At 37.3% G+C, this 24,695-nt stretch overlaps 1 protein-coding gene across 4 annotated transcripts in view; it reads right to left on the bottom strand.

Moving 5' to 3' along the window:
* Positions 1-444: 444 nt before the first annotated feature.
* ankrd11 (ankyrin repeat domain 11) overlaps positions 445-24,695 on the bottom strand; it is a 197,166-nt gene continuing 172,915 nt past the window's right edge. For all 4 annotated transcript variants that reach the window (XM_078544457.1, XM_078544458.1, XM_078544460.1 and 1 more), the window contains 3 exons: positions 19,192-19,335; positions 8,406-8,501; positions 445-6,229 (listed from right to left, as the gene is read on the bottom strand). In XM_078544457.1, the coding sequence (XP_078400583.1) occupies positions 6,044-6,229; positions 8,406-8,501; positions 19,192-19,335 (426 nt within the window). In that variant the 3' untranslated portion in view covers positions 445-6,043. The remainder of the gene's footprint in view (positions 6,230-8,405; positions 8,502-19,191; positions 19,336-24,695) is intronic.

The following is a 24,695-nucleotide window of genomic DNA, read 5'->3' as shown; positions in this document are numbered from 1 at the left end:
ACTTCTACTACTTATAATGCTACAAATACTGCCAAGAGAAACCATGCCCCAATTTGAGGATAGCTGCAGTAGTAATTATTTTTCAACATTATATTTTAGTGGGAATTATCCTGATAGCTGGAAAATTACAACAATATCAATCAAATGAATCTGCATTTATATAGCATATTTTGACAATTTCATTTTATAATTTTAATTTCCAGTTGGCTTTAAGCATAGATCACATATATGAGGCTGGTTATCAATAAAAGCGTTGTGTGCCCTGTACCAACAAGTTAAAAAACTTAGTAGTGGAGTCCACCAGATTTATAACTGCAAAAACCTACAGATTGGAAACTGAAGGTTACATTCAATTGCTTGAATTATTTCTTCAAAAATGGAACTGAGAACTGGTTAAACAGAGCAGATGAGGCACTTGATTAAAGTTACAAAAACACCACCAAATGATTTCTTTTCATTTATTTACGAACATAATTTTTGAGGGACAACAGCATCTCTCTTCTCTCTGTACATGCAACTGTAGAAAATAACCTTTGTTTTGCAGGAACTCATACAGCCAGTGACAGTACTGCAGCGGCACACTGCCAAACAATATGTACACAATTAACCTACATTGTACAAAAAAATTACATCGTTACATCACTGATGGCATGTTTGCCACTTTTTTTTGGGGAAAAAAACATTCTACACAGTTTACTATTACAAAGAGGAGGGTGTGAACCTATGTGTTATTTACAGTTATGTACAATGTCTCATACAGATGCAAGAACATTTACACATCTGAGACTTCAATCCATATACCACAGGTGTCAGAAAAAGAAAAAGGTTCATCGTCCTATTAACTAGAGGTGTGCAAAAATGTTGGGCTATCTTTGTTGGTCACCTTAAAATTTTAGCCTGGGTAATTGACACAGTGCTGCGCTTTTTAAAGTTTCCTAGCACACTCGTAGTGTTCTTTAAGCTTGAAATCAAGTCCCATCTTTGAGAAGCTAAACAAACAGAATATTCAAATTTTGTATTTTTTTTAAAGAAAATATTTCTATAGCTGTCCAGCCATCTTCAGCAGCTGATATTACTAATCTTATACATATTAGCTGGTTTTGAAACTAGTTTTAACTCAAATTCTTTTCACCCTAGTTCCTTCTTTTATATCATCTTGCAACAGACAAGAATTATTACAGAGCTGCTCTGCAGTCTATTACTGATGCTTATGCAACCACAAGAACTGTATTTGGAACAAATGGAAAGAAAATCTGAATGATTCCACAATAAAACATAATAAAGCAAAAGTATGTATGTTGTGTATTTACATGTCATTGGTTTTTAAATTGCAGCTCGGCATTGATTCACAATACTAGGTAAGACATCAATATTCATTTAAGGTTATAGAGTGTATCATGAGGGGGCGGGGTGGGTAAGCTAATAATTTTAGGCAAAATTAAGCTGGTAAATAAAGAAAATCTAATTAGCCTTGTCCTAGTAAGATAATGATGTTTTGAATTTTCTTTCATCATAAAGTAGCATTATTTTTTTAAAAATTGGTAGGATGCTTTTGCCTTTTGTATTAGGAAGAGATATAAGGGCAGTACTGTGACAGAGACCCATAATTCAAAACTGAGTGACCAATAAAGGAAATACACGCTTTTTGCACATCTTTGCTAGGAACAATTTTCCATGCTTTATGAAGGATATTATTTTTAGAGATAATGTAGGGCTCAAACAATTTTTTAATTAGCAAAGAATGTTCCAATTGTCATTACTCATTGTTATCTAGTATCATTCTCATTCCGTGCCCAACAATATATTGTGATAGTGACATTATACATTCCATACAAGCAATGTGATATTACATGCAATATCTGATGCTAGATAGTCACAGACCAATGACATTCAAGACTGCAGATTTAAGAATGTCACAATTGTTAGTCAATACAAAAATGGAATACAGTACACTTCAGTTAGACAGTAAAGGGGAGGGTAAGTTATAAAAAATTCAGTTTGTATAGATAAACAAAGGAAAGAACATTAAAGCAGCACAAGAACAGTGGACCATTATATCTCATGTTGCAGTCTTCGCTGGTTGTGCAAAAGTAATGGCTATTGCTGGAATCAACTCGAAAGGTTCATGTAACTTTTGTCAGTACTTAGCCAAAGAGAATGGAATCTTAAAGAAATGGGAGCATGTAATGGATATGGTGCAAAGAAAATAGTTATATTTTAAGCACCATAAACTGCTAAATCCCATACAGATTTAGGGATGAAAACATTGGCCTACTTAACTCCTCAAAAGGTAAAAGATAATCTGGAGAAGGGGTACTACCGAACTGAATATGGAAATATTAAACTAGCCCTGCCAGATTAAATTATACTTTCAAGAATAACCTGACGACTGGTCAACAAAAAGGAGATTTTACATTCAGACAGGTGAATTTTCTGGCGGTGGGAGGAGAGGAGAAGGCCTCAGAAATTAAGGGAATGTCACAGCTCAAATACTAGCTGAAGTTTAGCACACTCAATGTACTGTACCCCATTGTTACAAAGATATTTTAGTAAATCATCAGTGTCAGTATTTAAATATGGATGTGCCTGCTGTACTGTTTGAGCCCTACGTTCAAGAAATCCAGTTGCTAAAAGTGGTACACAATGCACGCAGTTCAACTGCTAACATTACAGAGATAACATATGCCTGATTTACAATACATTAACTTTCCAAAAAGAAGAGTACAACTAATCAAAATACAGTACAGAATAGGAATTGGACACTCAGAGGTTAGTGTAAACAATCAGAAATATTTCTTTTGCTGAGCTTTTATATTCATTTTTCTACTCAATAATTACACAGATAAAATTTCAGTTATTTCCAGGCACTAACTGAAGGACATTCTGTATAAGTATGTATACTCAGAAAAAAACAATTTAATATTACCAATGAGCCATCATAGTAATCAGGTAGTTCAAAATACATAGTTCTATTTTTATTAAGAAATAAGATAATGCCCTTAGTAAACCTAAAAGGGTTGGATTTATGTACTACCAAAAAGCCAGCTTGCAGAGCATAAACCACTTCTCAGTTTTTCCATTAATGTAAAGATCTTTGCCACGAAAACAAGGTTGCCTTTAAAATACTATTTCTGCACATCGCCACCATGTGGGGATCTTTAAGGACTGCATCTGCTGCACAATTGGATATGAAGATAAATTGCAGTGATTTACAAACATGAATGAAATATAGTAGATAACAGTGTTGCAATTATCTGCCTTTCACTTTATTTTATTCTGAATAAGTTAAAATAATTTGACAGGTCTAGAAATCTTCATTATCATTTTTATTGATTTAAAAATGTATGTTTCGATTTAAATATTTGACAACTGGTGTGTTAAGTATATTTCTGCAGCAATTTAAAAATAGTCACTGAACTCACTGATTATAATGCTAGCTCACCTAATTAAAAACTAAGATTATGATAATTAAAATGCCACTGAAATAAAACAACCAGCAGCAACTAAATAGCAGTTGCAGCAGCAGCAGTGGTGAACTTACTGGAGGACAGAACAGATATCTGCTTCTTGTTGTTCTACATTACACTGTTGTTTAGTACTTATGGAGTGAATAACATTGGGCTGTTTTTCGAACTGCATATTGGATACATGATTTCCCCTTTTTAACTTTAATCTTAAAATGTTCAGCTTCATTGTAAAACAAAGCCAACAATTGTGGCTCACAATTCAGCTGACAAAAAAGCATTCCTAAGTTTGGACTCAGTGGGGTTAGAAAAATTATAAAGTCCATTACAAATCTATAAATAGGGAAAGGGATTTGATACACACAATATCCTTCAACAAATCCTGCACATCTATACACTCAAAAGATCACATGCCTTCACAGATGTCTACTGATCTACCCAGAAGAGCATTCAGAGATTTTTGCTGCCACTATGCAACTCAAGACAATTCCAGATATTGACCACTTTCTACATTGCAAAATGCCTTTGGACCGCAGTCCTGAGCTTGCTTTTTTTAACCAATTTGTACTTGTACGTGTAGTTAAAATTTATGGCCTGGTAAGTGTAATTTGTATTAATTCATTGACTGTTTAAAAATGCAGGTTTTTCTGGAGATCTGAGTGACAAGTCACTTGCCCAGAGTCAAAAGCAGATTCTATTTCCACTGAAATCTAATGTGAGGAAATTTTTTTTTTCTTCAAGTGTTCTAAATTATGTCAAATATTTGAAATCCAGTATATGCAAGCAGACACAAGGATACACTATGTCTTTTATCTTCCTTTACGAAGAGTTTTGTACACAGGAACTAAATTTGTGAAACAGTGCTCCTTCTTTGTGATATTGCTGTAGCTTAATAAAACTTATTGGTACAAAAACATAATATTCCTTAGTTCTGGACATAGCATTTTACTAAGGATCAGTATCTTCCTGACTGAACAAACTCTGTTCTTAAATTGTATAAAATAAAAATGCAAATAGTGTAAATACTGAGTGATAAATTTGTTGCTGGGTATGCATATACCTCAAGGCAGAAACAACATTTCAAATACCCAATGCTCAATTTACATTGGATGACTAATGTGGCATTTGTCCTCAAACTAATTTTTATCTGTTGAATCAGAATCAGTGCTTCCTTTTAAAGTTACTGTGCAGTAGTTTTACCTTTATGTAAACATGTAAACATCTAGCAAAGAAACTACACAGTTTAATAATAAAGTCGAAGGGGCTACTCCATGCTAGCAACTTAGTGTAAAATTTTTGAATAACCAAATGAACTTTGTTGCACCATAACAAAAAGCTATTCCATTGCAAAGATGTGACTTTCCAAATGTTTAGCAGTAAAACAATGAGCATTTCAACTTTTTTGGCCCATTTTCCAAGCTGAAATGAAAGTGCCATCTAAAAAAAAACTGTACATACTGAGGATTTTTTCTTTTTTACACTTAGCTCTGAAAAGTGATATTACAGTATGAGGAGTTATTTACAACTGTGCAGTAATGTGTGGCAAAATAAATTATCTAAACGCAGCCATTGCCATCATAGCATACTGGTTAATGTATATAAAAACTGTACAGCATTTAAGGGATACATTTTTAAAACTGTTTAGTATTGGCTCTGTAGTGTCAAGTGATGCTCTCTGCTAGAGAAGCAATGAATGCCCAAGAATTAAAATGGAGTGGTAGGTTGGGAAGAAATAAAGCATACTCAGTAGCCTTACAATAAAACTGCTTCTTCAACAGGGCTTCTTGCCTCGAGTTACTTTTGTTCACAGGAGTAACAGAATTGCAGCCAACAAGACCAATTGTGGACTTGAGTGCACGATACGGACATCATGGGAAGTTACTAGATGACTGAAGAGGCAACACTTCTTTCTTTTTTGAAATAAAATGATTGTGACTGCAAGCTCCAAGATCTTACCTCTCCTTAAATCTATAACTTAATTCAGAATGCAGTTAAAAGGTCTTACTTTGACTTCTGACCTGTGCTTTGATGAATGAAGTTTAAATCTGACATTTTTGTGCAAATTTCATCAACCAACCAGCCTGTCTAGCCTTAAACAGAGATATGCAAAACTGCTACTCCTTCCCCCCACCCCCACAGTTCTTTATAGTGAGGCTGAAATTATGATAACTTCAACGTATATTACTAAACGGTCATTGTCTTTGTCCTGCGAAAAAGTATGTGATCAAGATCACTGGTATGCCAGCAATCACATCATGCTGAGTCCTACTGTTCTGCACTTCAACATGAGTATACAACTTTTGGCCTGCTACATTCCTGTTTAGTGTGCAGGCTGAATTGCTCAAGTTTCTTTACATCTGAACCACTGACCTGTCTTGACATCCTTCTTCCCTGCAGAAGTGATATCTAAAATCTGTGAAAAGTGCAATATAGTTTAAATGATGCTTCCTCCTCATGAAATAGGGAATCATTAGCAAGCAGCACTTAAGGATTTAAGAAAAAAAAAACTTGAACTAATGTTCCTTTGGGAAGTATCCCACTTTGTGCCACAAATGGTTATCAACCACATGTTAACACTGTCATGCTGGCAGAAGCACAAAGTCATCATTCACATCAACCATTGGCACATAGAAGGAAGGGACCTCGCTGACACACAGAGACTTGTGTCCGGCTGGGTCAAGCTCCTGCACTTTTAGCTGCCATTCCATTCGCTGGACTGCATTCAATGCAGCTGCTTCATGCTGCTGTCGCATTAATAAGCACGTCTGTCAAGAAAAGGTAAAGTATATTATTTCAACAAAGTGGTACGCAAATGATTTTCTACAAAATGAAGTTAGCTTCCTTTCACTCTATTTTACTTGTTTTAAAATAGAATTTTGGTTATAATAAGCAGCAATATTTTGGTTCATAATTTGGATCCATCATTCAATAGCTCCAGGTGTGTTGCTTTTTAATAATTTCTTTCTAAGGAGGATATTTACTCTCCAAGGCAAAATGTACACTTTCAGCTTTCTTCCAACATATTTTAGTCTTTATATTTTTGGCTCTGATAATGGGGAGGGAGGTCTATTGCTAAACTACCTGAACTGCCTCTTTGCCAGCTGCAAGGAGGCATACCATAGTGATTCATGAATAGCAGCTTTGTATGATTTTTCCTTTCATCCTGCAGAAGCATGCTACAGACTTCACTGTGTGCTTCCCAGTTCATGATGTAGTGTATTGGTGCTTCAACAAGTAATGCCATTAAATGGAACCCTCTTCCATCTATGGCTTTTAATGCAACATATTTAAAAATAGAACTTCCAAAAATCAACATTTGAAAGTCAGGTTTTTCCAATCATTCGTTGACATTGAAACTTTACCCTTAATGTTTGCAGATTACAAATTTTACATACAATATGAATGGTATTCCTGACAAATACAGAAATGTTTCTTAAATCAATGGCTAAAAACAGATTAAATTTATTTTTTGTTCTTCAGTAATTAGCTTTGACAATATTGCCTTTAAAGTCATTGTTTCCAATGACATAGGGGTCCAATTCAGAAAGCATTTTTCCAACTTTCAGAATTCTTGACTATAAATGTTCTCCTTCAAAATTTATTGTAATTAAAGAAAGGCAGGCAGAAATAAGTTAATAGACATTACTAACCGAGTTGAGTTACATTGTTAGAACAAAGAATAGGCGGCTAATTGTATTAATCTTTGGAACTGTTCGATAACAAATTTATCAGAAAACACAAATCATCTCGTACAAGACTGAACACGGAGCTTGAGTCAGTCTAGAGTCAGGGATTGTAAAATTAAAAGGAAAAATTACCAAGTGTTCTTACCAGGACTTGCTATAAATAAAATATATTAGTACAGTAGTGGATTATCTAAAAAGAACTAATCACAAGTGCTATGTTTATGTGGTCCAACACCACGTTTTATTTTCCATAATCTGTCAGTTTGCACTATTTCTGATTTCAACCTCACTTTACATTGAACAAAATAAACAAAGTTAGTTTATTGTGGTATTACCTGACAGGTTTGTTATGAATTTCTGATGTGATTAAAGCCAGTAGGTATAAATGAGAGTTCTCTTAATCAATTCTCTATGTTTATTTTCCCAATTCATTTTAAGCTATAAATGCAATATTTAAAGTTGTGATGGGAATCACACATCGGAAGGAATAAAAATTACACTTTGTATTATATTGATGCAAATTTTCACATTGAAATTCGGTATGTTAGTAGTGATTGCAAAGAAAATTCAAAGAACCATGATCAATAAAAGAAAAATAGCGTATTTTTGCAATACTGCTTGTACGTATAGTTATTGCTTTTAAATCTCAGGAACCCTAATAGAATTTTTTTTTTTGTTCAAACAATGAAAAGCAGCCCCAGTTTATCAGATCATCATTGTTAACAGAATCCAAGCTGGTTGGTGAAGTTGAAACCAGGACACACAGCTTTTCTTCATCATGAGAGTTTATTGACTTTTCTCAGTCTCATAGCTCTCACTCCCCCAGTGTCCCAGCCGTCCTCTTTTTATATGTGCTCAAAGTACTTAATTAAACAATGTCCTTCACCTATGTACCTTAACAATTAACATACTATTAACAATAGTGATTATAATTACAAAAGCTAATGATGGCCAGACTTCAATTCTCAGTTTTAAGAATCCCAGATAATTTTTTATTTTTGCATTGATTTGTGAGAAATGTTTACCTTCCAATTGTGTTAGCAGCTTTAATGCCTCCACCATTCCCTTTAACAGAACATTTTTATATTAGGAGAACCAGTAATTTGAACATTAATAACTGAGGATGATAAAATAAAATCATCAGTAGAGATTAGGATTTGAAATCAGATAGCCTGAGTGAGACTCTAATATTGGAGGTACCATTTTCAGTTATTTATAAAATCATAGTATAACATAAAACAGAATAAAAAGTTACCTTCATTCTATCATATTTATCATCTACATCCTGTAGCCATGAAATAAATTGCCGAGCATTAAACCGATCTCTCACAGATGTCTTATTTTCATCCCCCTATTAAACAAAAAAAATAATTACCAGTGTCAACATATCAACTGTTCAGTTCAAAAAATAAAACTGACTAAATAAACAATAAGAAATTCAAGAATCAATATTCAGTTGACAAAAGTATTTAATACATTTGTCAATTGCTCCAGTTAAAATCAGAGATCATAAAGTAAGTCTGGGGCAACATATGACCACATATAAGGTTATGACTGCGATGCTCTGACCATAAGATTGGCTGACAATACTGGTGCAGAGTGTAGTAGATTCAACCTGGATACCTAAATCTATGGCTCTAAATGTAAAACACTTTTTTCGTCTTGAAGGCTATACCTAAAACTACAATTCCACAATACCATGTGTGAAAGTATGACTTTTGCTTTTTTAAACTAAAGCAAATTCACCAGTTGCAATTTGGTAATCTTAACAAGAAACCTTGAATAGCCAATAAATCATACTAAATAGATTATAAATCTTGTAGTTTATTCATTAAATGGCATGCATATATAAAAGTAATGTAATGGATGCATGGATACTAATAAAAAGCAAATGCATGGCATGATATTTTTAATGCGAGAAGTCCATGTAACAAAAGTTAAGGTGTTTGATGTTCTGTCCATTAGGCAGTAGTAACTGTGTGACTGTGAGTCTGCGCCTGCATGCGCCTGTCTGTCTGCGCACGCCTGCGTTTATGTGTGTGTGTGTAAGCGTGTGCGTGCCTGCATCTTGGTCTGTGTGCATCCCTGTGTGGGCATGTGTGTGCGTGCGTACGTCTGTTAAGCGGACCAAAGAAAGAAAAATGCAGTAAGAATAACCTTAAACACTAAAATGCATTGTAAATCAAATTGGTAGTGTAAATGCATTGTATTGAAGTGAAGCTATACCAAACATGGGGTAGAAAGGAACTGAAGGTTGATAAGGTAAGATGAAGTAAAAGGCTTGTGTGAAGCATAAACACTGACAAAGATCTTTTGGGCTGCCCTCTCTGTACTGTAAATATACCTTTTTTTTTTAAACTTTCAAGGGATGTGAGCACCACTGGCAAGGCCATCATTTGTTGCCCACCCCTAATTACCCTCGAGAAGGTGGAAGTGAGCCACCTTCCAGAACTGTAGCAGTCCACGTGCTACTAGGGAGCAAGGTTTTGACCCAGGGACATTGAAGTATAGCTCTAAGTCAGGATGGCGTTTGACTTAAGTAAGGAGGGAAACTTGCAGGTGGTGTGTCCCTACACATATGCTGCCTCCGTCCTTCTGGGTGGTAGAGGTTGAGAGTTTGGAAGATGCTTTCGAAGGCGGCTTGGTAAGTTGCTGCAGTGCATCTTTGAGATGGTACATACTGCTGCCACTGTGCGCTGTGGCAGGAGGGACTGAATGTTTAAGGTGGTGGATAGGATAGCAATCAAGTGAGCAGTTTTGTTCTGGATGGTGTCAAGCTTGAGTGTTGTTGCAGTTGCACTCATCCAGGCAGCTGGAGCATTCCATCCCAATCCTAACTTGCAGATGGTGGACAGGTTTTGGGGACCTAGGAGTTGAGTTACCTGCCGCAGAATTCCCAGCCTCTGACCGGCTCCTGTAGTCACAGTATTTATATGGCTAGTTCAGTTAAGGTTTTCGTCAATGGTAACCCACCCTCAGGATGTTAATAATGGGGATTCAGTGATGGTAATACCATTGAACATCAAGGGAAGATGGTTAGATTCTACCTTGTTGGAGATAGTCATTGCCTCAGTACTTAGGTGGCACTGAAGTTACTTCCCACTAATCTGCCTAAGCCTGAATGTTGTCCAAGTCTTGCTGAGTGTGGATGTGAACAGCTTCAGTATCTGAGAAGTTTCAAATGGCACTGAACGCTCTGCAATCATCAACAAATATGTGAACTAAGAAACTTACAAAAGTTTGGGAATTTTAGTTCTCCACCCAACTCTGACCTCAACTTCTACATGATTCTAATAGAAGTACAAGGGGCAGCACCACGTCTGTCCATTAGGTACTTTATAGCCTTCCAATTGCAAGTTCAACAATTTCAGATCATAACCACTGCCTCATTTTTTTTCCAGTTAGTAGCTGTTGGTAATGATTTGCTATGGCTCTTATACCTCCTCTAAACCCATCTTTTGTATTTTTGCTTGTCCCATTGCCATTCCTTTTTACCTTTCATCATTATTCTTTTCCTTATAGAGCCAACAAATGAACACAACAGATAAAAGTTTTATGAATGAGTAAAGAGCCAGATTTAGTTAACAGCCTAACGGTGCATGAACATTTATCAAATTGCGATCATAATGTAAGTTCAACGTTGAGTTTGAAAGGACAAAACATGAAATGACTACTACAATTCTAGATTATTGTAAGGCTAGCTTAATGCAATGAGACAGACTGTCGACAGTAAACAGGGCAAATTTGTTAATGGGTAAAACAGTAGATGATCAGTGAGATGTGTTCAAAAAAAGTAATACAAAACCAGTTTATATTCGTAAGGGGCAAGAACACTACTTGCCAAAAATACAGTCATGAGGACTAAATAGGTAAGAAATAACAAAAACAAAAGAAAAGCATACAAAAAAAAGGGAAACATTTGCATTTTTAAGAGACCTTCCATGGCCATCAGACATTGAAAGTGCTTTACAGCCAACAAAATACTTTTTGAAGCATTGACACTTTGTAATTGGCAAACACTGCAGCCAAAATGCACACAGCAAGCTCCCACTAACAGCAATATGATGATGACTAGGTAATAAATTTTGTGATGTTGATTGAAGGATAAATATTGGCCAGGACACTGGGGTTAACTCCCCTGCTCCTCTTCAAAATAGTGCCATGTGATCTTTTATGTCCACCTGAGGGGGCAGACAGGATCCTCAGTTTAACATCTCACCTGAAAGACAGCAATCTCCAACAGTGCAACACTCCCTCATTCCTGCACTGTAGTGTCACCTTAGATTGTTGAGTTCAAGTTCTGGAGCAGGACTTGAACCCACAACCTCCCGACTCAGTGGTGTGTGTGTGTTAGAAACTGAGCCATAGCTGACAAATGGGAAAGAAGCAAAGAACAAAGGGTGATAAGATAGTAACAGCTACAAAGAGAACATGAAAAAGAACTTGTGTTATCAAAATTAACACAAAAATACTCTTACAATTACATTAGGAAAGGGAGGGTAATCAATAGCGTGGGCCTCCAGAAAACTGATAATGGTGAACTCTGTCAATGCAAGTAAAAAATGTTGAATAATTTGATTACTTTGTGTCAATATTTACAGTAGATGAAGCAGTCAGCATGCTGGAAATCCCAAGGCAACTATTATTGAGTCAGGGATATTGATTCACCAAAATTAATGCAAGCGCAAAAATAGAAAAGAAGAAAATAATGGCAAAGAGGAGTGACAAATCCCCAGATAAATCATGAAGGAGAAACTGGAGGAGAGAAAACTAGCAAGAAATATAAAAACAGACAGCAAAAGTTTCTACAAGTATATAAAAGGAAGAGAGTAGCTAAAGTGAGCATCGGTGCCTTAGAAGGCAAGACTGGGGAATTAATAATGGGAAACAAGGAAACAGAGGCCTTGAACAAATATTTTGCATCCATCTTCATGGCAGAGGACACAAAAAGCATCTCAAGAATAGGAGAAGAATCAAGCAGCAAAAGATAGGGAGGAATATAAAATAATCACTATCACTAGAGAAGAAGTAATGGGAATACTAATGGGACTTAAGGTTGACAAGTCCCCTGGATCTGATAGCCTACATCCTAGGATCTTAAAAGAGGTACAGAGCTGTAGAGATAGTGGACTGTCATGAAGATGTTAATGTATATAATGTTACTGGAAATTATTTTAAATTGGACTTGTAGTTGGTCTATGTCTGTGGGTGTGAGTGTGTGCGTCTTAATTTGATTAAAGCCAGTTAGTCTTGGTGCTTTGATGTATAGTAGTTTTGAGATGTTAAACAGTAAGGAAATTAAGGTAAAGAGTATATTTACATAAACCATTCAAAGGTTGGGGGTGAAATCTTGCACCTAGCTAGAAGACACCAAGCGATATGTTTATATTACTAATAAAATTGGTGCTGTGAAAAGAGTTTTAATTGTTAGAAGAAGTGGAGTTCAAAGGGCTTGGTGATACAATAAGAATTTGCATGCAAAGGGAAGGTTAGGTATATACAGAAAAGGGTTTTGTGTGTGAGTTAGAGGGATGCCGCCTATAAGCCTACAACTGCGAAGGAACCAAATTGAAAGGAACCTCATTTTGAATTCAGAAGATAAAATGTGCTTTGCCAGGTGTATGTTTAATCTATGGGTTATTGTTGCCTTGGGGAAGATTACGTTGGAGTGATTAATTTGGGGATTTATTTAAAAGTTATAGTAGTAATTTGTAGACATGCGTATGTGTTTAAATTCGTTGTTAAATGAATAAATGTTTAATTTATATAAAAACCCTCTCAAGGCTTGGTGGTTTCATTTCTGAATTCAGAGCTGCATCTCAAACATACCAATTCAAAATATAGATTATGACAGTTATTTAAAGTTTCCCTCTGGGATTTTAAATAACTCAGCCTTTACCAACTGCTGTGTCATAACATGGATGCATTGGCTGTAATCTTCCAAAATGTCCTAGATTCTGAAAAGGTCCCAGCGGATCAGAAAATGCAAATGTAATAGCTCTATTCAAGGAGCAAGACAGAAAGCAGGAAGCTATAGGCCAGTTAGCCTAGTGCATGTCATTGGGAAAATGCTAGAATCCATTGTTAAAGAGGTAGTAGCAGGACATTTAGAATATCATAATACTATCAGGAAGAATCAACATGTTTTTCTGAAAGGAAATAGTGTTTGACAATTTTTTTTAAAAGAGTTCCTTGAGCATGTAATCAGCAGGATGGATAAAGGGGAACCAGTAGATGTGATGTACTTGGTTTTCCAAAAGGCATTGCTAAGGTGCCATTAAAAAGTTATTACACAAGATAAGAACTTATGGTATTGGGGATATGGGGCCTCCACTTATGATCTAAATTAATGACCTGAATGAAGGGACTGACTGTATTGTAGCCAAATTTGCTGACAATACAAAGACAGAGAGGAAAGTAAGTTGTGAGGAGGATACTAAGAGTCTGCAAAAGGATATAGATAGGTCAAATAAGTGGACAAAAATTTGGCAGATGCAGTATAATGTCGGAAAATTCGAGATTGACAGGAATAATAGAAAAACTGAATATTATTGAAATGGAGAGACACTGCAGAATGCTGCAATACAGAGGGATATGGGTGTCCATGAATCATAAAGTTAGCAGGAAGGTACAGCAAGTAATTAGGAAGGCAAATGGAATGTTGGTCTATATTGCAAGGCGAACAAAGTATAAAAGTAGGAAAGTCTTGCTATAACTGTACAGGGCATTGGTGAGACTATACCTAGAGTATTTGGTTACCCGACTTAAGGATGCATAAACTTGCATTGGAAGAAATTCAGAGAAGGTTCACAAGGCTGATTCTTGAGATGGGAGGTTTGTCTCCTGAGGAAAGGTTGAGCAGGTTGGGCCTATACTCATTTGAGATAAAAATGCGAAGGGACCTTATTGAAATGTACAAGATTCTGAGGGGGCTTGACAGGGTAGAAACTGAGAGGATGTTTCCTCTCATGCAGGAATCTAGAACTGGACGCCACAGTTTAAAAATTAGGGGTCTCCTATTTAAGACGAAGATGAGGAGGAATTTCTTCTCTGAGGGTCCTTAATGTTTGGAATTCCCTTCCCCAGCGAGCAGTGAAGGCTGGGTCATTGGAAATATTCAAGGCTAAGTTAAACAGATTTTTGATTCACAAAAGAGTCAAAGGTTTATGGAGGGGCAGGCTAGAAAGTGGAGTTAAGGCCACAATCAGATCAACCATGATCTGAATGAATGGCAGGGTAGGCTCCATGGGCTGAATGGCCTACACCTGCTTCTATTTCTTTTTATGTAACCAGATGGTTTTCATCCCAGGGTTTTAAAGGAAGTAGGTGAGAGCATAGCTGAAGCCCGAACTATAATCTTCTAAAGTTTTATCAATTTGAGAACCGTTCCTTTAGATTGGAAAATTGTGCGCGTCACTCCAATGTTTCAGAAAGGCAAGAAAGGAAAAGCAAGGAATTATAGCTCGGCTAACATCTGATGTCAGAAAATTTCTATAACTAAGGATAGGGTGACTGAACACCTTGAAAATTTTCAGCTGGTCAGAGACAGCCAGCATGGATTTGTTATAGTAGATCATTCCTAATGAACCTGATTGAATTTTCTGAGGTGACTGAAGTTGTGGACAGGGGAAGGTCTATGGATGTTATTTATATGGACTTCCATATGGCATTTGATAAAGCCCCACATAAGAGACCATTAGCTAAGGTTGAAGCCCATGGAAGGGCTTGAAGGCAAATTATTTACCTAGTTAGGAAACTGGCTAAGATGTAGAAGACAGAGTAGGGATAATGGAATGGTATTCTAATTGGCAGGATATGACTAGTGGAATCCCATAAGGATCTGGTTTGGAATCAGAATTATTCACTATTTATTAATAAAATATATGATTGGGATCGGGAGGCAGCATTGCAAGCAATGTACTGGAAGAGATATTAAAAGATCAAGTTTACAGGCAAAACTATGGCAAATGGTTTCAATGTAGGCATACGAGATCATTGACTTTGGACCTAAAAAAAAGATAGAACAGGTCACTAAATTGTGAAAAGCTAGAAACAATGAAGGTCCAGGTATACAGATCATTAATATGTCATGAACAGTGTTATAACCACAGCCCTTGTTGATTGTTGCACAAACCAAATGCCTGAGGGAAAACTTGGCTTACCCTTTTTTTTGTACTCTGAAAACAAGAAAGGGACGTACGGATCTTAGCAGTTAGTCATCCAGTAACACTTTTGGTATTTTAAAAATTAAAAGTAAATGTTTTATTAACAAGAATAAAACAAAACTTAAGCACACAAGGTTACAGTTACACAGTTAAACTTAGTCTTACAAAACATTCCCCCAAAAAGACACTCTACTTGGTCAGACCCACAAGTAAACATCTTCTAGGCAACATTCCCTTATAGATGTTTAACTTTTAAAAATCCAGTAATATTACCCAAGGCAAACTGCTGTAGCTTCAATAAAGGCATATCACAAGACCTGTAACTCTCTTCCACTCTACTGTGAAAATCCAAACTTCAGAATAAAACTGTTTTTTGCAGCCTAAGACTTTTCTGGCTTGACTGGATGGTTGATTCAAACTACATCCTCTCTCAGCCATAGCTCCAGCTGCTACATCTCTCAGCTCAACAGCCCAAACAACTGCAGCCCACCTAAACTTGCCACAGTAATTCTAAAACACCTCTTTTCCCTTTCATCTCAGGTTCCATTGTTTTCACACCTCTTTGAAACTCAAATCCTTCCAAATATAAGATCTTTCACGTTTCTATCTTGTCTATAATATCCCACCCCCCCACCACCTATTTACTACGGAAATCCTGCAAGATGCAAACATGTCTCTAGTTACCTGTGACTCCCCTTTGATATTCAAACAAACTCTCCACTTACCTAAAAATGCAAATGTTAGATCTAACCTAACCTATTCACTTGTCCCCTCAAACCTAACACCCCTATCCATGTCATGTTTTACACCCCCACCCCCCCCTCCGCTACAACCTGTCTCCTACTCTCTGCCCAGCTTAATTAAATCATACAAACACACACACACACACCACCCCTCCCCCCCCACCCCACTTTCCACAGAACACCACAATAGCCTCAAAAAATTTTTTTAAAAAAGATCAATTTCTCACAACAGATAAAGTAAATAATCAGAAAGACTAATGGAATGTTGTCCTTTATATTATGGGGACAAGGAGGTAGAAGCATTTGCAGTTTTTTGCTTTTGTAAAACCTGTCCTGGTTTACACTAACAAAATCACCAGCAGTGGTCAGCAGACCGTTTTTTCTTGCCTGAAAGGGGGTCGGCAACCCATCTTGTACTTGCATAGCTAATTAGCTTCCTTCCAAGCCTGCTGAAAATATGAAGGTGTGATAACAGAAGCTACCTATGGCAATTTTCAATGCTTATTTTAAATAGATGGGTAGAGAATTATAACAAAAATGTATTGTGCACTTCCCTTTAAATATCAACAGCAGCAATATCTATGCTATTATGATTTATGGAAATCTGTGCTTCTTATTTGATCAGGAATGATCGATCTCAGTTTTCAAACGAATTAAATGTACACAAGATTTTTTAGTGTTGAACTGTTCTGGCACAGTAGCTGATACCTGTTCAATGCATAGAAATCTGTAAGACTTTAAGGCTCATGAAACACCTCTACTGTAGAGACACACACCAAGACCACATTCTGTTTACCAATAGAGAACAGAATACTCAGCTATTTCACCTTGAGAGGCAGTACATTTCAAGAAATTATAAGAAAAGTTGGAAGCAGCTTTGCAGAATTGTAAATATGTACAAATATGAAGCTTGAAAGGGATGAATTCACAATATTTTTCAACCCTTTGCACTATATATTGCTTGCCTATATCTTTGCTACTGTAAGTTATTCATTTGTAAATAGATTAGTTGTTTTAATACACTTAAAAATGGGTCCTACATTTGAATTTTTTGACCTCCGAGACTAACAATGGACATGCCGACAACACTTTATAATTCTACTGCAGCATTTCTGGCAAATACATTAATTGTTATAAAAACAGAAAATGCTGGAAAAACACAGCAGGTCTGGCAGCATCTGCAGAGAGAGAATGAGAGTTAACATTTCAAGTTTGTTAATTGTTAACTCAGATATGCAACTTTTAAGATGTAGCTGCACGTCACAAGGCACATAAATTATTTGTAGATAGTCTTGTACAACTATTCAAACAAAATATGATGTTTTAAAATCCAGAAACCTGCACACAGAAAAGGAACAGCTTACCAACGTGCCTCAGAGAGGAGGAGGCGGTGGGCAGGGTAGGGGGGGGGGGATGCAAAAAAAAAAGGAAGAATTCCTTCTTCCAACTCTTTAAACTTTCAGAATTTTTGATTTTGAAGACAAAGACTTGGCATAAGGACCCTTTTTGTAAAATAGTAAAACAAGTTTTGCAGAAGTATTAGCATTTACAAAGGGACCTTTATGGAATTGTTCATTGGTACAGGAGCAAAATCAGACCTTTTTTGGCAGAAAGCAGAGCCTGAGAGCTTGAGGGAGGCCTGTGAGCATAGCAGGAGGGCTTGCAGTCGACAGACAATCAGGATAAGTAAAGCAAATAAGCCTGGTCTATCTGTGATAGGAGCAGAAACAGGTCTCCGGGAAACAAGCAAAACATTTTAGCAACAAAAGCTTGAATATCTTGTAGTATTGATGCCAGCACGGAGGTCAAGCACATTGGGAAACCTGATAAACATTGGCATGGAAGGCTTAGTTGCTAATCACAAATTACAAGGAAGAAGCAAATCCAAAACCTCAGGGACCTGAGAGATGGTATGCCTCTGCAGGCAAAGTGGACAAATTTCCAACAGAATGTAGAAAATGTTATGGTTAAAGAATAAAATTTAATTTAATAATTTTTGTTATATTAGAGGTTCTTCAAGGTTTTTAATCTTAGAATGCTTATTTTTAGAGCCTTATGTTCCTTCATGTGGTATCCTAACAAAGCAAGATAACACGTGAAATATTTAGGCAATTTCATTGCTTGTTCTTCTAGTTATTGTTCACTGGCATCTTTCCTGCTTACTCAGTAAGATCTCAAGCTATCAGTACTATTTTGCTAACAGTGATTTGCTTTGTTATGCATAAGATTTGAGCAAATCCAGCAAGCGTGATAGACAATGTGATGTACATTTTGAACTTAGAAGTTCAACAAAAACTTTCTATGCACTCTAAAAGACAAATCAATCAAAATTTCTTTATTTCATAGATTAAATACTTCTATTTTAAGTTGTCTTAATCAGTGAGTGCCATTATCATCAGGAAACCCACTGATACACAAACATTACTGGCAAGGCTATTGAAGCATCCTAAATTACAGATTAATGTTGCATCTCCACGCATGTGCATGTAAACAAAGTAATTAAAATAAATGTATCTATGTGAGGTTGCAACTGGACACTTATTTTAGTCACTACTTGCGACTATTTTTCTCAACCATGATGGCCTGTACAGCTGACATTTTTTTTAAAAATAGAAAACATAAAATGAACAAATTTTCAAAAACATTGTTAGAGCCATTTAAGCCAGCAAGATAACATGCACAGATCACAATGGAGCAAACCACTAACCTTTTCTACTGTATGTGGGGGAAAAAAAAAAGAACTATGATTAGCGTGCAGAATGCCTTTTATTCAAGGAAATTGAATAGATTACCTGGTGAAATTGGCTGTAGAAAGAACAAAGATCTTAAAGGGTTAGTGTCTCTAACCCATTTCCTTCTGTGGGATAGAGGCAGTTCTTTTTTCATATGCAGGTAATATTTATAAATATCCTGCATCAATTTTATATTTCTAGCAATTTAAATAAAATCAACCACAGACAAAGTTGCAGGTGTCATACAAAGGATACAAAAAGTCAAAGCATAATTTAATAATTTAATACTCTACCATCAAGTAACAGAACTTACTGTTTTGAAAACTATAATGGCATTTCAATATAGAAAATGGACCTCAAAATGGTTTTGGAGAAGCACATTAAATTTTTTTTGCACTGACCTGATTTTCTGATGGCATGTTGTAAACCTCAGAGTCAAGCAACATCGTGCAGGCACTGAATGGTACTGCTTGGTTTGCTATTGTTCTTGCTGCTCGACAGTGTACTCGTAGAATTTCTTGCTCACACGAAACTACTAGCTTCTCCTAATAATTAAGAAGGATAATTATTCTCCATATTGTTTAAAACAGAAAATATCTTAAATAACAATTTGTAAAATAATACCTTGTTAGTAACTAAACTAAACCTTCTAGCTACAAAAAAGCTGGCAAAAAAGTTACTTCATGCAATTAGTAGCAAATTTAGCTGAATATCCACATTTGATCATTAGCATGGAATGATTTTTTTTTCTTGAGACGAATTGTATTGAAATTTTTCCCCTCTTGACCACCACCACTCTTCCTTCCCAAAGAGATTAAAACAAGTAATTTAAATTGAGGATGACATGAGGTCTTCTTTGATGGTTCAGTGGTCAAATTGACCAAATTGGTATGGTACTTATCTACAGGAAAGTTACGAACATATGAAATAGGGGAAGTAGGCCATTTGGCCCCTTGAGCCTGTTGCCATTCAATAAGATCATGGCAGATCTGTTTGTGTTTCAAATTACACATTTCCTTCTACCTCTGATAACCTTTGATTCCTTTACCTAACAAGAATCAACCTACCTCTACCTTAAAAATATTCAATGACCCCGCCTTCAGAGGCACAGAGTTCCAAAGTCACACAACGCTGAGAGAAAAAATTTCTCCTCATCTATCCTAAAAGGGTAACCCCTAATTTTAAAACAGTGCCCTCCAGTTCTGGACTCACCCACAGAAGGAAACATCCTTTCCACATCCACCTTGTCAATACCGTTCAGGATCTTATAAATTTCAATCAAGTCACCCCTCACTCTTGTAGACTCCAGCGGAAACAAGTCCATACTGTCTAACCTTTCCTCATAAGACAACCCGGTCATTCCAGCTATCAGCCTAGTAAACCTCCTCTGAACTGCCTCCAACATATTTACATCCTTCCTTAAATAAGGAGACCAAAACTGCACACAGTATTTGAGATGTGGTATCACCAATGCCCTGTATAACTGAAGCCATACCATCCATACTTTTATGTTCAATTCCTCTCATAATAAAAGATAGCATTCCATTCGCCTTCTTTACTTGCTGTACCTGCATGCTAACTTTTTGTGACTCATGCACTAGAGCACATAGATCTCTCTGCACCTCAGAATTCTGCAGCCGTTCTCCACACCTGCAAGTTTTAGCTTCAAGCTCTGGAGGAAGATGTTTGAGTTTAGAGTAAGGAACACTGATGTGGCAGAAGACAGGGATCTTAACTCTGCATCCAACTGTCTCAGCTACCCGAAGAATGTTTGATGCTGACACTTGATGTCTGAAAGGAAATACTGTTCTATCTCCCGCCACTAAAATCTCTCATCTCAATAAGGAAAGTTTGCTAAAAATTCAATAAAATGCATTTATCACTCAGGCAGCCTGTGTAAAACAAAAGGCAGAAAAGAAAAATACAGAGAAAAGGCAATGTGAGAGAAAGAAAAAGGCAGGAGCAAAAAGAGAAAAGAACGAACCTGCAGCATTTTTGCTTTGTCATTTTGTAGGCAAATGTGGCAGCAACGCCCCACAAATAGCAAAGATGATGAATATCAGTTAATCTGTTTGGTGCTGTTGACTGTATATTAGCCAGAGCAATGGGAGAATTTCCCTGCTCTTCCAAGTAGTGCCATGGGATTCTTAAAGGCATTCTGGGCCTCAGTTTAATATCTCATTCATAAAATGACACTTCCAACAATGCAGCACTACTTCAGAATTGCACTGAAGTGTCCATTAGATCATGTGATTAAATCATGGCATGGAGCTTGAGCACATGATCTTCAGCAGAGGAAAATGTGCTACGAATTGAGCCAAGATGAAGCTGAGAGTGATAGAAAATAGAGTATATTATCACCATATTCACACCATACTAAAGAAAGCAACGATGCATTTCTATGAAAACCAAGCCAATCAGTAGCTATATTTTTGTGCCCACTTGCATTATTGATGAGGGATAAGCCAGAGAGCTAGACAGGCATACTCCAACAAAAGCATGCAGCATTGTTCCATAACTGTCCGCACTACTTGTACATTTTTATCAGAAGACAAGAATCAGTTACTAACAATAACACATGATTCACACTGGATAAATCAGTGAGCAATTAAGGTACTTTATGGTTATCTGCATCATGATGGATACAGGAGATTTAAACTATATTTCTGTTTTCAAGCACGGGGCAATGTCTCACGTGTGTAGCTGATTCATTCATAAATCAAAACCTCATACTTGCAGCTCTGAGAGTCCATATAGCTATTGAGGACATGTGATAATAGCAACAGTTTCAGTGGACATGGGAAGAAAGGGAGAGGGAAATCAGACAGAACGGTTGCAAAGTGGTTATGTTAGCAGACTAGTAACCCAGATGATTAATGCTCCGAGGACACAAATTCAAATTCTACCACGATAGCTGGTGAAATTTAATTAATAGATTTGAAATGAAAAGCTAGGCTCAGTAATGGTGCCCATGAAACTACCAGATTGTCGTAAAAACTCATCTGGTTCACTAACATTGTTTAGGGAAAGAAATCTGCCCACATGCGACTCCAGACTCTCAACAATGTGGTTGATTCTTAATTGTCCTCAGAAATGGCCTGACAAGTTGCTCAGTTGTATCAAACCGCTACAGAAAAGTTGAAGAAGAATAAAACCAGACCAACCACCCAACATCGACAGAATCGCTGAAAAAACAAGGGCATACCTTGCCCAGCCGGTCCTACAAGATCCTCAATACTAACATGTGGGAACTTGTGCTGAAATTAGAAGAGCTGTCCCAAAGGCTGGTCAAGCAAAAGCACAAAATAGTCATACTCATTGAATCTTTTATCCCCTCTAACTAATGTCCCAGATGCCATCATGATCCCCGTGGGGCAGGGCATACCCAGTCAGGAAGGAATTAACCTAGAAGTACTCAACATTGACTTCAGACACCATGAAGTCTCATTGCATGAGATCAAACCTGGGCAAGGAAATAGCCTGCTGATTACCACCTACCACCCTCCTCCCTCAGTTAACGAACCAGTCGATTCTGCATGTTGAACACCATTTGGAAGAAGCAAGGGCATTGAAAGTACTCTGGGTGGAAGGCTTCAATGTCCATCACCAAGAATTGCTTGGTAGCACAATTATTGACCAGGCAGCTGAGTCCTGAAGGATATATCTGCCAGACTGGGCCTGTGGCAGTTGATGAGAAAACCAAGAGGGAAAAACCTGTGTGATCTCACCCTCACCAATCTGTTGCAGATGCAATTGTACATGATAATTTGGTAGAAGTGACCACCGCACAGTCCTTGTGGAGACAAAGTTCTGTCTTCATACTGAGGATACCCTCGATAGTGTTGTGCAGCTAAATGGAAAGACTCGGAATAGATCTAGCAGCTCAAAATTGGGCATTGGTGAGGTGCTGTGGGCTATCAGCAACAGCAGAAGAATTGTATTTAAGAGCAGTCTGTAAACTCATGGCCTGGCTTAGCTCTGACTCCACTATTACCATCAAACCAGGGTATTAACCCCAGCTCAATGAGGAATGCAGGAGAGTATTCCAGGAGCAACACCAGACGGACCTAAAAAACAGGATTGCCAACCTGGAAGCTACAACACAGGGTATATGCATGTTAAACAGCTGGAGCAGCATGTGATAAAACGTAGGAGCAGAAGTAGGCCATTTGGCCCATCGAGTCTGCTCCGCCATTCAGTGAGATCATGGCTGATCTGTTAATCCTCAACTCCACTTTCCTGCCTTGTCCCCATAACCCTCGATACCCTTACTGATTATAAATCTGTCTATCTCAGCCTTGAAAATACGTAACGACCCAGCCTCTACAGCCTTCTGAGGTAAAGAATTCCACAGATTCATTACCCTCAGAAGAAATTCCTCCTCAACTTGGTTTTAAGTGGGCATCCCCTTACTCTGAGATTATGCCCTCTGGTCCTAGACTCTTCCACAAGGAGAACAACCTCTCAGCATCTACCCTGCCAAGCCCCCTAAGAATCTTAGATGTTTCAATAAGGTCGCCTCTCATTCTTCTAAACTCCAATGAGTACAGGCCCAACCTACTCAACCTCTCCTCATAAGAAAATCCCTCCATACCCGGGATCAATCTAGTGAACCTTCTCTGGACTGCCTCCAATGCCAATATATCTTTCCTTAGATAAGGGGACCAAAACTGTTCACAGTATTCTAGGGTGTGGTCTAACTAGTGCTTTGTATAGTGTCAGCAAGACTTCCCTATTTTTATACTCCATTCCCTTTGAAATAAAGGCCGACATTCTATTTGCCTTCCCTATTACCTGTTGAACTTGTATGTTAGCTTTTTGGGATTCATGCACAAGGACTCCCAAATTCCTGTGCTGCAGTCTTCTCCATTTAAATAACACTCGACTCCTCTATTCTTCCTGCCAAAGTGCATAACTTCACATTTTCCCACATTATATTCCATCTGCCAAGTTTTTGCCCACTCACTTAACCTGTCTATACCCCTCTGTAGACTCATGTCATCTTCACCACTTACCTTCCCAACTATTTGTGTCATCCGCAAACTTGGTGATAGTACATTCACTTCCCTCATCTAAGTCATTAATATATATTGTAAATAATTGAGGCCCCAGCACTGATCCCCGTGGCACTCCACTAGTTACAGGTTGCCATCCTGAAAATGCCCCCATTATCCTAACTCTCTGTCTTCTATTAGTTAGCCAATCCTCTATCCATGCTAATATACTACCCCCAACACCATGGGCTCTTATCTTATTAAGTAGCCTTATTTGTGGTACCTTATCAAATGCCTTTTGGAAATCCAAATATATTACATCTACTGATTCCCTTTTATCTATTCTGCTTGTTACCTCCTCAACAAATTCTAATAAATATATTAGGCATGATTTCCCCTTCATGAAGCCATGCTGACTCTGCTTGATTATATTATGTATTTCCACATGCTCTGCTATTATATCCTTTACAATAGGCTCCAATATTTTCCTAATGACAGATGTTAAGCTAACTGGCCTATAGTTACCCGTTTTTTTGTCTCCCTCTCTTTTTGAATAAGGGTGTTACATTGGCCGTTCTCCAATCCCCTGGGACTTTTCCAGAATCTAAGGATTCTCGGAGGATTACTACCAGTGCATCCACTATCTCTGTAGCTACTTCCTTTAATATCCTAGGATGCAACCCGTCAGGTCAAGTGGACTTATCGGCCTTTAGCCCCATTAGTTTTCCTAGTTCTTTTTCCTCTAGTGGTAGTTATTTTATATTTATTTCCTTCGCACCCCTTTGCCCCTTGATTATTTAGTATTTTTGGAATGCTATTAGTTTCTTCTACCGTGAAGACTGAAGCAAAGTATTTATTCAACTCCTCTGTCATTTCCTGGTTCCCCATTATTATTTCCCCAGCCTCATTCC

This window comes from Cetorhinus maximus, chromosome 6 (assembly GCF_964194155.1).
Source record: "Cetorhinus maximus chromosome 6, sCetMax3.hap1.1, whole genome shotgun sequence".
NCBI classification, from domain to species: Eukaryota; Metazoa; Chordata; class Chondrichthyes; order Lamniformes; family Cetorhinidae; genus Cetorhinus; species Cetorhinus maximus.
Note: the sequence above shows the minus strand (reverse complement) of the source record. Positions and strands in the feature narration are given on the sequence as shown.